Genomic DNA, 14,493 nt, shown 5'->3' with positions numbered 1-14,493 from the left:
TAAATGTATTGCTCTGGATTAATATTAAATCTACATCAACACCAAAAATTATTCACCGGTCACGCTTGAGCTAAACGAATAACGTGATTTCATTTTAATCAACTGTTGTGACTTGGACATGTCGGTGAAGTCACCACTGGTGCTGCAGTGGAAAATGAATGTCTCGCATGAATGTGCTCAGTGTTTATTAACGTATTCTAAATTATTTACCAGCCTGTAATGTCGGCAGGTGTTATTCAGGCTGTAAACACTAGTCCCCAAAGAGTTTTTAAATCCAAAATGTTCCTGTTATGATTTATTGGACAGCAGTGAGAATACCGTGAGGGTACACCAACAATTATCCCATTAGCAGGAAATACCTTAGAAGAAACTTTTATATTTCTGTGGCCGGAAAAGATTGCTCACACCTCTGTTAGATTTCTGTGAATTTATGCAGAATTGTTTTTGTACATGTACAAGAATTATGTATAACTCCCAAGAATGATGGCTTTTTCTGAAACTCATTAAAAAGTAAAATTGTAAACACAGCAGAAAAAGTCTGGAACCTGACCACTGTAAAAATATCTGTCCACTTTTAATTCTTGTATTCACACTTTAAAAAACTGAGCTAAAAATTTGTGAGAACTTTGGAAATTTGAGTCTAGAAAAGTATCAAGTTTTGACACTGTGCATCTATGGCTGTGCAAAAGAAATCAATAAGCATGTGATCAATATCAGTGTTCAATAATTTAACTGAACTACGATCAAAAACCGCATAATGACGTAGGCAGAGAAAAGCCTTTAGCTGCTCAATCTCTGATGGCTATAAGGTTGGTGGAATCAGCTAACTCACCCGCTCTGTGGTTACCTAGCAACAACCTGTTGCTAAGTAACTTGCCCAGTAGCTGCTTCAGATTTCGCCACCATGACTCATAACTGCCTTAAAACAACAACAAAAAAAACAATGGCGTGGAGTGAAAACAGAAAACAGATTGTATAGCTCATATCGTTTGTCCGTAAGGTGTAACGGACGGGGAATATACTAGTGTCCTCCGTGCCCTCTGTTCCGTTATAATGGTAACAGGTTTTCCGAGTCGTCTTTAAACGCACCATGAGCGTACACACGCTAACTCCGGTGATACACCTGATTACCAGCGGTAATTTATGAGGCGTATATTCTTATATTATGTCTATGGTTACATCCTTTGCCATTTACCGTATTTTCCACACTATAAGGCACACCTAAAAACCTTCAATTTCCTCAAAAGCCGACAGTGCGTCTTATAGTGCAGAACGCCAGGAATGAAATTATTTTATGTTTGTAACACACTGAGAAGGCGATGTGTAGTTTATATTTAGACATTTTAATTTGTTTATTTGTTTTCCCGTTTCTATGTCCATGCCATTAAATTAAATTATGACACTTATTACTCTGTTACCTTGTAACTTCCATTCAATTTTATGTGGTAAGTAATAATTTGCTTACAGGAATTGAGTTTTACTGAACATTACCTGTTCAGTGTTACCATTTGGCTCTAGATTTGCTTCTTACACTGCAGATTTTAAAGGGTAATTGTGTCAAATCAACCAGAGATTGGCAGCTAAAACTAGATTTTATTAGAATTTAGCTTGCTGGGTTTCCTTGGATAATTTTCTTTTAACAATTTTAGCTGTAAACTGAACTTAGCTGCAAAGTCTAGTTACTTAAATTTATCTGTATGACATGAGTGAATTGATTGTTTGTGATTTTTTAAAATAAATTGGCACTAAATAAGTAAACTTAATTGATTTTCTAAACATGAATACATTTAGCTTTACTTTCAAACTGTCTTTAATGTTTCTTTATAAGTTAATCTTTGACTAGTAGCATCAATCTGTATCTAGATTTATAAGGTAGAAACACGAGAAGAAGCTTCGTTTAAAAAAAATTTGTTTTTGTATTCAGTGAAATAATTCAATGTATTCAGAAAGGCTACATTTTTAAAAGCATCAGTTGGAAGTTTAAAACATAAACTTTCTTTGTTAATATATGTGTTAAAGTCACGTTTGTTTTTACAGCTTTGGAGCCTCAAATCTGCAGCTTCTTGAAAGCTGGAAGTTTCTCAGGAATTCATCTGTTTACATGCGGTCTGAACTGTATTTTTATATTCAGGTGGTTTCAGGCCTTGTATTAATTAATCATCGTGATGTAGTGGGATATTTTTTTTACGTAAAGACTTATTAAAATAAATGAGGTGAGTGACATTTACAGAGTCATTAGTGGGAACTAATAAAACCTGGAGTGAATGTTTGGAAGGAAAACAGTTTAGATGAAAGCCGTTCTTCCTGCCCTCAGACTCGCACCTTGAAGAGGTTTGAAGCCCTTATTCCAAGAAATTACCAGTGGTTTTCAAAAGCAAATACTCTCTGCTGCTTAATTTGTCATCTTAACAAAGTTCTTCATTATAAACTTAAGTATGAAAAATTAACTGCTGAAGGTGATGTTTGCTTCTTGTCTGGATTTAGTCCAGAGAACCACTTGTGTGTGTTTTTGGTTTATTTCACTTAATTGTGATCCATTTCCATTAAAAAGTAACTTAATTAATTGGTTCATTTGAAATATTTACTTTTTAAAACATAAAAAGATTAAAGTTTGTTTTTATTTTACAATATAATATCAAAGGGACGATGATACTAAGATAAATTGCTGTTTTATTTTACGTCATTTCTATGTACAATTTGTCATTAGTGAGTCAAACAAATTCATTATGTGCTTTAATTTTTTTATAACAACCAAAAATTATGTTTTTATGAGTTATTGTATGAAGAATAATATGATAAATTAAACTAATCTTCAAATTCTGAGTCATTCCAGCTGTGTTTAATATCATTCAAGAGAGTTTTACCTTATAAAACTTAAAAAACATCAATAAATATAAAGGTTGTGGTGGTGAATATCCGTAGATACATATAATTATAGGCTCTATTTTGAGTTTGGAGAATGGAGGCTCTACCAATTGATCCCAGAGTACTAGAAGATTGCTGATCTCAATTTATGTAATGATGCAAACATTAATACAGCATGGAAAATAATAACCTCTCAACAATTTTCTTACTCTGTTTACATTGTTTTCAGGCTTATATCATCAACTAATGTGAATTAATATTTATTTTTTATAGATTTTTTTTAGAATCAATTGTAAATCTTATTAAATCAACTCACAAAAGCTGCAAATAATATTTTATAATAGTTTTCCATCTTATCAAACTGTTTAGCTTCACAAATAGATCAAATCTGAAGAACTGACAGATCAAATCCTACCAGGTGGTCCTAAGCAGAGAGCTGCGACATGAACAGGAGGTCTGCCACAACTTTCTTTATTTCTCATTTCTGAGTGCCTTTAAATTTTAGGGAATAAAAAACTCTTCATCATAAAATTACAAGAGTACAGTTCAAGTTATTTTCCTGGAAGCAATCAAAGCACATGAAGCGCAAAAACAGTTTTTCTCTCCGATTTGTAATTGCGCAATGTAATTGTACGCAACTGAGTATTGTCCTTTTTTTTTCTTTCCCCTTCATCTTTTTTTTGTTTGTTTTAGTTCGAAGGCTGCTCCAAAGCATTTTCACGTCTGGAGAACCTGAAGATCCACTTGCGGAGCCACACAGGAGAAAAACCGTACATCTGCCAGCATCCAGGCTGCATGAAGGCCTTCAGCAACTCCAGTGACCGGGCCAAACACCAGCGCACCCACCTGGACACGGTCAGTCAGCACATGCACTCACCTCACCAACTGCTCTGACACGTAAAGCTGCAGTACGCAACTTTTATTTAAAAAATGTTTTTTACATATTTATGAGACAGATAAACTGTGAAAAGATCGATTTCCTTCACCTCTGCTGAACTACTGCTGTCGTCTGAAGAAATGCATCTCTCCTGGTCAGAAACAACCAATCAGAGCCAAGAGGCGGGTCTTAATGCTGTCAGTCAACCTCGTGAATGCGCTGCTAAATGTGCTGCTAGCAGAAAACCATCATCGTTGCAGGAAAACGGCTATGCTAGCTGCAGCGTAACAGAGAGCAATGGGATTATAATGAGAAAGGATTATAATGGTTTTGGGTTTTTCGTTGCTGTTTGGGGTGATTATTTCAGGCTAGTAAATAGATTTATAAACACAAAAATGAAGAACAATATCTACAATTTGAGTATATTTTAGTTACTTTTTGCAAAGGCATAATATAGTTCCAATTAGTTATAATTTTTCCTCATTAATTTCCGTTTTTATTTATTTCAGTTAAACAAAAATGTTTTCACAATTTCAATTTCTGTTATTTTGTCATTTTAGTTAACTATAATAAACTTGGTGAGCAGCGCCACATGCAGGGTGATTGACAGCGCTAAGACCCGCCTCCTGGCTCTGATTGGTTGGAAAAGCTCAATTTTTTCAGATTGTCTGTCACATCATAGTGATAGTTTCAACAAATACTTAAAAAATATTTTTTAATAAAAGTTACATACTGCTCTGTAGATAAATATCACAACAAAAAGGAAACGATTATATAAACCTGACCATGTAAATGATAGAAAACTGTAGTTTTTTGGCTTTAATGCATATGCTTTTACACGTAACTTTATTTTACGGCTTCATATATTTTCCAAATGATAATTGAATTAGTTGAGAGCGCATTTCCAAGACACACATATAAATCCGGTTTAATTTAAAGAGCCGCTGCGCCTCTTGCTCCCCGTCTCCGCCTGATATACGGTCTCAGCTCAGTGGAAACGTTGCTCTGCAGACTTTCTGTGGATTTACTCCCAAAGCCTGCAGTTATTTTTACTCCTGCTGACAAGCAATGAGGATTTAGCTGTAATCCAGCGAATCAGAGCTCTTATTACACAGATGAGATGTCGCACTCTGTTGTTGTTACAGCAGGACCAGAAAGCTGGTCTCTCCCTCTTGTGGTTTCACGCTGGCTAATGGCGGTTTCTTGGTTGCGTCACAAATCAAGAATCAGACACTTCTGGCGCCATTTTGGAGGCCCAGCAAAGGAATGTCTGCATGTAAGTAATTGTCGAATATAAGAATAACAACCATTTTTTTAAACTTTAAGTTTAATAAAACAACTTGAATTGTGCTGGTGTAATTTTATGACAAAGGAATTTTTATTCCCCATAATTTAAAGACGCTCAGAAACGTAAAGTAAACAAACGACTGCTGCTCATAAAGTCAGAGAAATTTGGATTATTCAAACTTGTCTTCCTTAGATTTTTGGCGCTTCCAAATCATTTTAAAGCTGTAATTATTCTCTATATTTTCCACATTTAAAGTAAAATGAGCTGACATGTAAACATTGTTGTTAAATATGTTTTTGTTCACTTGTTGTGTTTTGTTCTGATCAATTAATTTGACAAAATTCAATCATTTTAAGTAAAATATGAACGAACGGTGCTTTACTCATCCATTTTGAGTATGAAATAATGAAAAATTATAATAATTTCACTTCAACTCGCCTTCCGAGAAGCACAGAAATTTAATCAGATGAAGAGAATGTAAAGTTAGTTTTTTTATCTATCAGTTTTATTTGTGTTGCCTTGAATTTATATTTAAATATAAACAACACAAGCATGTTAAGTATCTGAAAACAGAAAGATGTGAATTATTTAAATGTTAATAATATGAAATGTTGCTATAAAGCAAGACGTTTGTAGCGACATTTGGTTTTAAAACATGTTTGGTTTAGATGTGTAATTTATAGAAAGTTTTACTGCATCAAGAATAAAATAATGACTGAATATGAAGGTTTTATTTTTAATGTTCGATTATTTTTTCTATTTTATTACATTTTTTTCTGCTTACATTTGTTTTTCATGAATTTATTCATTTTATTTTGTTTCATTCACACACTGATATTGTGATATGACATATTATTCAGCCGTATATGTGAATAAATGTAAATTACTGCTGGGTTTTAAATTAAACAGAGAAAGACAATTTAATTATTTGAGTTGTTTGTCTATTTAAAAACATAACAGAGATTCATTTTTATTTTTGTAACTTGCATTGTTCACTAAGCACTAATTTCTGCTTTATTTTACTTCCTGTAAACACAAATGAAGCTTTAAAATGATCATATAAATGTTTCTGAATTCTCCTCTTGCTTTTCTCCCTTTAAGCTTTCAGATGAAAGGTAAATACGCTGCACAGCGTTTCCTTTTTCTGAGCACAAACCTCTCCATATTCGTCCTAAATCTTTATGCGAGATGTGTTGATGTGGATATTCTTTAATCTATAATACTGTTAATAATCAAAACTACAACATAAAGTAGCCTGCACATCAGTTTTGTTGCAGTTTTCTGATTTTTCCTTGTCGTGTTTTTGTTGACAGAAACCGTACGCCTGTCAGATCCCCGGATGCACCAAGCGCTACACCGATCCCAGTTCGTTAAGGAAACACGTTAAAGCTCACTCTGCCAAGGGCCTGCAGGAGAGAGAGGTCAAGGTACCCGCAGTCGCCCCACATCACTCCCCTGATCTTCAGCATGGAAAACACACAATATAACTGAAACAGAAATCAGCTTAGAAGAGGCACAAAAATCACCCATGTTTATCCATCCATCCATCCATCCATCCATCCATCCATCCATCCATCCATCCATCCATCCATCCATCCATCCATCCATCCATCCATCTATTCCTCTGTTCATCCATCAACATTTTAAGATTGAATTGTTCCTAAATCATAAAGACAAATATCTTTTTTATTTTTAAACTTTAAATTTTTTATTGGCCTTTACTTGAAGCGATCAGACAGGAAAGTGGGTAAAGAGAGAGAGGAGGGGGGACGTGCAGTAAAAGCCATCAGGTCGAGTCTTGGGCTTGTGACGGCCGAGTTCAGGACTGAGGTTGAGCTTCAGTCCTGCACCGCCGCCGCGCCCCTGGCAAATATTCGTTTTTATGTAACTTTCAAAGAAAGCCAAGAGGCTCCAGGTCTGTCGTGCTGAGGAGATGGAGATCAGCAACACGAGGAAAACATGTTTATTATTCAGTAGGATGAAATAAAACAAAACTATTACCCAAACTCTCTGGAAGTCGGAATAGTGGGTCTATTGTTCTGCGTTATCTGGGCTTTGTTTGTTTTCCGTGGACCATGAGTGACACTGCGTTTGGTGCGTTTTCAGATGCCTTATTGGTTTAAACAGAACAACATGTGCTTCAGTGTTATGACAAAGCCAACACACCCTGCGCTGCAGTAAACCCTCTGGGGCTAAATAAAACTTTGAAACACACACTTCATAAACATTCACTTTAAAATCTCCCCACGGTTACAATATTCCTAAAGCTTATGTGACCGAGCTATTGAAGCTTGTATCTTCATAAACATTGATTTGGGCGCATTTTCTCCGCTGATTATACATGCTTAGCTCTTTGGCAGTGGCTGAGAGCTTCCTCTGTCAGTTAAACGTCTCGGAAAGTCCTCAGGGATGTTCTGTTAACGGACGATAATAAAGTAAATTGTCCTGCTTTTATTTTATTCAAACATCTTGGACCGACTTGCCTGACAGGATTTCTGGATTTTGTTCCTCATGAGGACGAAGCACAACACGAAACGAGAACCAGGCCTCATATACGTGGAAAAATGAACAGTAGAACATGAAAATAAATGTGCTTTCTATTGATCTACTGTATGTAATCAAAGTCGGTCCCTTTCAGTTGGAACTGCTTGGGAACTGCGTGGCCTAAACACACAAATTAGACGCTGCAGCTTTTACATGCACGCTTTTCTGCTGTTACTGCACATCTGTTTTTCTGTTGTGCACCGACATTGTAAATAGCCTGCTGTCTTTTTAATGGTCAATACACATGCACATAAAATTCATTTTAAAAGTCATTACGCTCTGTTGCACATCCGTTGGATTGAGTAGAATATCTCAACTTCTGATAACTGCACAGTATGTTTTTGTATAATAGTATTACTAATCTAGTTTTTTTTTTTACATATATTGATAATACATTTTGACCTTATGTGTGAATCTGCTTGTCTTTATGCTGCTGATGCACCTGAATTTCTCCACTATGAGGCAGTAAAAGTATTCATACTTTATACTTTTACACATTTTGCCAAGTTGCAACTTTAAAGGAGACCTATTACTTTTCCTTGAACAGATTAGGATAAGTTTATGGGCTAAATAAAACATATTTATTAAATATTTTGGATAAAATAATTATTAGATAATGAGATCTTAGTCTGGTCAGTCCTGCCTATTGACCTCCTTTCAGAACGAGCTGTTTTAGGGACTCTGTCACTTTAAATTCAAATCAGCTGCTGTTGGCCACGCCCCCTACCTCAACGTTTACACTTCAGCGCTTTACGGGTCAGACCTGGGGCAATAATGACTGACTATAATAAGGAAACTTTTCAAATATCATTTCTAAAGAGAGAAACTCAGTGGTTCAAAACCCAATTAGGACTGCAACCAACAATTATTTTAGTAAATGATTATTCCATCACTTATTCTAGCCAATAACCGATTAATCGGCTAAAAAAATATGCCACATTCTGCAGACCTGTGACGGCCGAGTTCAGGACTGAGGTCGAGCATAACTGCCTATGCTTATTTTATACAAAATTAGAAACAAATGCAATTAAACACAATTCATTTTAAAATAATAAAATAAATATTTTATTGCCTAAAATGCAGCAACGGAGCATTTCTTTCGTGTACACTTGATCATTTGCTAGAAATGATGCTAAAAAATGATAAAAAATTCTTCTAACATCAATATGTGAAAAACTCAACCCTTTCTGCTCAACCTAATATCAGTACAGTGTATAGCGCCAATCTGTTTTTTGGATTAGCTGATTAAAAATTTGATTAAAAAAGGTGCTTAATAGTTTTGGGTAGAAGATATTTGCAGACAAAGACGGTTTTATTTTTCACTTAAATGTAAAATGTATATAAGTTTTAGGTCTGGACAGTAAATCAGTAACGTGAGATAAACACGTGATTAAAAATCACTAGATAATACTAACACTAAGGAAAGTTGGTGGAATCAACCCATTCTCTTTCTCTTTGGTTACCTAGCAACTCATTCTGTGGTTGCCGAGCAACAACCTGCTGAGTAACTTGCACAGCTGCAGTTTCAGGTTCTGCCTCTTTGCCTCATAACTGTCTATAAATAAACAACAATGATGTGGAGTGAAAACTGTGGATGAAAGAGGAAAGGTCACACCACCAGTTTGGCAATATTTTAAATATTTAAAGATATATATAATCAATAATTATCAATATTAGCTGATATGGAACGCTTATATCGTGGGTTTTCAGCCATATTGTCCACCTCTAGTGTGTTTTTGGGCAGTTTTGGCTGAATTGAATGTGTTGTTCTTTCTTCAAATGGCCTTTTTAGAGTTCGTATACTGCAGTTAACAATTTACCCATAACTAAATTAGTTGATGATTATTTCAATAAATGATTGAACACAATTAATCTGATTGATTCTGAATATTAATATGTCACATTTTCATATTTGTACATGTAAAAAATGTTTAAGAAAACAAGTATAATCTTCCTTTTACTCCAACAACATGAAATCTCAATAAAATACTTGTGGCTATACCGTGAGAGAAGTGGAAAAGCGCCGTAATTACTCTCATTCCTTCACATGCAACATAAAAGCGCAGCTCCGTCGTTAAGGCCGAACATCTGCATTGTGTCTTACTCGCAGGCTCATGTGCATACCGTGTTGGAATCGGACATTTTGAGTGACTGCTTGGCGAGGCAGCATCTCCACAGCTCGGCCTGCTCCCACCAGGAAAACAGCTCGCCTCTACCAGCCTTGGATGACTTCACAGGTACGAAACAGTAGCAAGCGTCTGTGTTTACCCTCCAACAAAGAGATGTTGTAACCGCTCAAACACCTGGGCTGTTCAAGCTGCCTTTCATTTTCTCCCATCGCCTCATTCGCTCCTTTTCCGCTCCCTCCCGTCTCATTCCTGCTACCATAGCTCATCGCGCCGGTGTTTACCTTGTCCAATTACCGGGCGCTGAACGCGGGCGAGCGAGCGAGCAGGCCTCCCTCACTCCGCCCGCTCTTCCAGCTCCTCCAACGCCAGGTTTTGCGCCAAGCTCTATTTTTTCCCCTCCTTCAATGGCTGAATGTGGATCAAGAAGCTGTCAGGGATACTGAGGCTGACTTGGCAAAGGAAAGGAGAGTGTGTCCAGGAGAGCTGTCCATGTCTATTACTTCAGACTACTTGCAGTTTTACTCCAAGGACTTTGAGGGAAAAGCCTCAAACGGCACACTGCGAGCTATGTTTATTCAGGGCAAAACAAGCGTGTCAGTGTTTAATTCAGAAACAATCCCAGGAGGACTTTGTCCTTATCAGAAGTGGACAAACAGAGTCAGGAACCTTTCTTCTCAGTACATTATGTATGCTTTTTGCTGGCTTCATAAACTTTGCATGAACTCAAAGTGTTTAGGATCCAGTTTATGACATATAAACATGAAAAAAAGATGTTTTTGTATTAACATTATCTGCAAAGGTGGCTCTGAAGCCTTCAGGCTGCTTCTTTCTTCAAAATAGTTTATTTCCTTGATCTTCAGCAGAAATATTGGTTGTGCAAACTGTGTACTGTTTGCGTTTGCATTAAGCCCAGTTACATCTGATCGGTCTTCTTTATTCTATCTGCTGACATAAGCTGTTTTTTTAAAGGGATTTGCTGATGCGGCATTGTGATGTGGTTAATGACAGCGTAGCTGAGAGCTAACAGAAATACTGACGTAGCTAAAGCAGTTAGCAGTTATTTGTTGTTGTAACATCACAGAAATGCTATTTTTAGATTATGTAGTTAGCAGTTAGCACTCTTAAGGTAAAAACACAGCTAACACAAGCAGTTAACTGTTAGCTGTTAGAATAGTTGAATGCTAATACAAATACTGACGTAGCTAAAGCAGCTAGCAGTCTTTTGTTAGAATTGTTGACACCTCTCAGAATTGGACGATGTAGTTAGCAGCTAGTATTGTTAAAGTAAATAAAATACAGTTTTTTGTTATTGCAGCATGGTGGATAACTGTTAGCCTATTTCAAAGCTAACACCAGTATGGTTAATGGTCAGCGGATAACTGTTAACAGCTAGTAGAGTTGAAAGTCAGCAATTATTTGTTAACATTGATGAAACCTAACATAAATACTATTATTAGATTAGTTAGTTAGCCGTAAGCATCATTGAAAGTTAGCAGAAAAGCAGTTTTTTGTTTATGTAGCGTAGTGGGTACGTTTTAGCTGTTGGAAGCTAATAGACAATGGTCAAAGGAGCACAAATTTAACCATAAGCATTAAAAGCCATCTGTAATATTGCTTCTAGCTAAAGTTAGAAGTTGTTTGCTCGCATTTTTGAAACCTAACTTATAAAAATTTATTATGAACTTATAATTAAATAATGGATTAATCCATTACCTGACAGCTTACAGAAGTAGTTAGACTGGAGGATATGATTTAGTTTTAAGTCTCCAGCTCAATGTTTTAAAACTAGTTTTAAACCGAATCCAAAACTAGAATCCAGTTTTCTTTGCGTTCAGTTGTAGTACGTTTCTAAAAATACCTGTGGCTCTGTTTCAGGTGTATACTCAAACCGAAGCTCGTCTCACAGCAGCAGGAACCCAGAGCTGATGCCTCCATCTGCAGACAGCCGCTCCCGTTACCCCGGCCTGGAGGGCAACTTTGATGCCAACAGTCCCGTATCGTCACTGACCAGCCTGGGCACAATGAGGGACGGGTGAGCGTAACTTCAAAAGCTATTCTTACTCGTTTAAAGATGCTGAACATTTCATTTGTTTGCAGTGATAGCTGTCGTTTGTTTTTTATTGCTGTTGTTTTTCTGGGCTTAAGCCTCTTGGATGACATGGTGAACGTCACAATATTTTAACTTTTTACTACTGTTATCTCAGATTTTTCCCAGGAAAACAGAGCACTTTAATTACATTTAATCATGCACCCAGAGGCAGGCTTAAATCTTCAAAAAGCAGAGAAAACATGGTTTACCTCTTATCCCTTGTGGTGTCTGGCAAAGGTTGAAGTAGCTGGGATTTCTTCTGCAAACCTAAGACGACTGAGCCAAATTGGATTTTGTTTTGGCATTGGGCATGCAGAGGTATTTTATGCTTACGCTAAAAATAGCTCCTCTGTGTGTCTGCACTTAAAGCAGTCCATTGTCCTGAATCTATCCCCCAAAACTGGACGCTTGAGCCAAACGCCTGCCAGGTATGTGGGATGCAGAAGAATAGACAGAGTAATAAACTTTCATCTCGCTTCTTTTTTCTAAACCTCTACGCAACTTTCAGGTTAGTTCCTGGAGATTACGGCCTCAAAACTTTGGGTTTTGAAGCTTTTGCATGTAAACCGACTTTTATTGCCGATATATTACTAGTCATGGCTGTTTGTTGGGAAATAACAGGAGTTCCCAAACCTTTCCCCAAACAGCATTAGCTTCTGACCAACAAACTCACAGACAATGGTGCAAAATATGTTAAGAAATGTATTTTTACTCATTATTTAATCATTTTTACATCCATTTAGCTCTAATACTTCTAAACAATTTTAATTTTAATTAGGCATGAGGTATTTTTCTCATTGTAAATTTGACTATGCTAGCTGGAGAAGCAAAGTAGCTTGATGCGTTTGACTGGGAGCCAATCAGAAACATGAACATTTAAAGAAATTGTTTAAATTTATATTTTGTGATAATGACTGAAAAACAGATTCTCTTTTTTTATTTTTCTTTCATTCTGAGACCCTGCTATCGCCCCCTGGTGGTGCCCACTTTGAAAAACACCAGCCTATGCATTACAAAATCATGATCTTTTCTGATTTCATGCAGTTTTTCAGCTGATTTCTGATGGTTTGGAGTTTCTTTGACAAACTTGTTTATGACTGGATAATAAGATAAATTAAGGATAAAAACAGCTGAATTTATCACATTTACAGTCACAAATGTCTCTGTTAACAAGTGTTTGAACTTTCCTAAAGCTCAAACATCTACAAACATCTACGTCACGCCATAAAATTAAATTTATACATTTAAGAAAAGTTTATTTTCCACTTAAGCAATAACATGTTGTACTGTCTGGGTATTTTTGTATGAAGCCAGAAAGTATTTGTTCATTATTTGGACACCTTTAAAGCGGTAACAGATCCAAGAAGCCCAAGGCCCGTGTCTTAAAAAGTAACAAGTTAGTGAGTTCATGAAGTGCTACGTCATTTACCATCCTCATGGGCCTTTTTTATTTGTATACAGACTTTCCTGAGCTTTTTTAATATTTTCTCTCCTGCCAAGAAAGAAACAACAAGGTGCATTTCTTGGACATAATATTAATAAATCAAGTTGGCAGAGCTGAAGCCAAATTAAATATGGAAGCTGGTTAGGTGTAGTTAGAGCTAACAGATATACGGTTAATGACAACAAACGGCTTTGTGTATAAAAAGCAAATTATCCCCTCAAAAATGTCAAAAATGTTTTTGCCTTTTTGTCACAATTAAAAGATTAAAATTAAAAAATGCTAAAATAATAGAAAGACAACCAGAATAAATATAAAATGTACTTTCTGAATTATGATGTAATTAGTGGAAGGAAAAAAGTATTTATTACTTGTCAGATGGTGTATTAGGGCCTTACTACAAAATGAAAATGAAATTATGAGAATAAAGTATCAATATGAGAATAAAGTCATAAAAATGTCATGAAAGGTTTTATTACTTCTCATCATAATTTAATAAAGTCTTAAAATTACAAGAATAAAGTCACAATTTCAAGAATAAAGTCATAATAATATGAGAATAAAATAATGAAATAATGTAAAGTTGTACGAGAATAAAGTCGAAATGACAAAGAAAATTGAGAATAAAATCAATATTACTAGAATAAAGTCATAATATTGTGTAAATAAAGTCATGAGAATAAAGTCAAAATAATGAGAATAAAGGAATAAAATTATAAGAATAAAGTCAATATTCGAAGAGTTGCATGAGTCTGAAGTCGTAACAACCGGCCAAATCCAACACCAGACAATCGTTTGTTTTTCCTCCAGATAACTTAACGACACATTAAAAACGGGTGAAGGTAAATCTGCGTGGCTCCAACATCATCGCGCTGTGACCTCAGCCCCAGGTTTGCTCTGGTGGGCCGAGCCACTTCGGCCTCCTTTAACACTCTTTGGGTTCAGCGGCGGCGCCGTTTGTGATGCGCCGTGTTTGTGTGTTTTGCGGTGGAGAGGAAAAAAGCGAGGGATGGAGGCGGTGGCCGGGTCGGCCTCCACACAGAAACACTGTTATGCGACTCGGAGGAAAGAGAAGAAGACAAAGTTTACTTTGCAGAAGCTCAAAGTGACACCAGACTAAGTTTGACACATTTGCATGTTTTTCTGTTTGCTCAACTACAACACAGAATCAGCTTTCTTAGGCTCTTCGCTGCTTGTTTCACTTCACCGCCGTCATGTTTGACATGTTTGTGAGCATTTGTTGCTCACGTTACATTATTT

The 14,493-nt window shown here is 36.2% G+C and overlaps 1 protein-coding gene across 2 annotated transcripts in view; it reads left to right on the top strand.

The window, feature by feature from the left end:
• The window catches only part of glis1a (GLIS family zinc finger 1a), a 41,151-nt gene that overhangs the window by 21,186 nt on the left and 5,472 nt on the right, over positions 1-14,493 (top strand). Inside the window, exons 3-6 of one of the 2 annotated variants that reach the window (XM_007567428.2) lie at positions 3,559-3,720; positions 6,344-6,457; positions 9,685-9,811; positions 11,579-11,735. In XM_007567428.2, coding sequence (XP_007567490.1) covers positions 3,559-3,720; positions 6,344-6,457; positions 9,685-9,811; positions 11,579-11,735 — 560 coding nt within the window. Of the gene's footprint in view, positions 1-3,558; positions 3,721-6,343; positions 6,458-9,684; positions 9,812-9,964; positions 10,804-11,578; positions 11,736-14,493 lie in introns of those variants that run through there. The other variant, XM_016679341.1, reaches the window with a different exon arrangement.

This window comes from Poecilia formosa, unplaced genomic scaffold (genome assembly GCF_000485575.1).
Source record: "Poecilia formosa unplaced genomic scaffold, Poecilia_formosa-5.1.2 Scaffold208, whole genome shotgun sequence".
NCBI classification, from domain to species: Eukaryota; Metazoa; Chordata; class Actinopteri; order Cyprinodontiformes; family Poeciliidae; genus Poecilia; species Poecilia formosa.
Note: the sequence above shows the minus strand (reverse complement) of the source record. Positions and strands in the feature narration are given on the sequence as shown.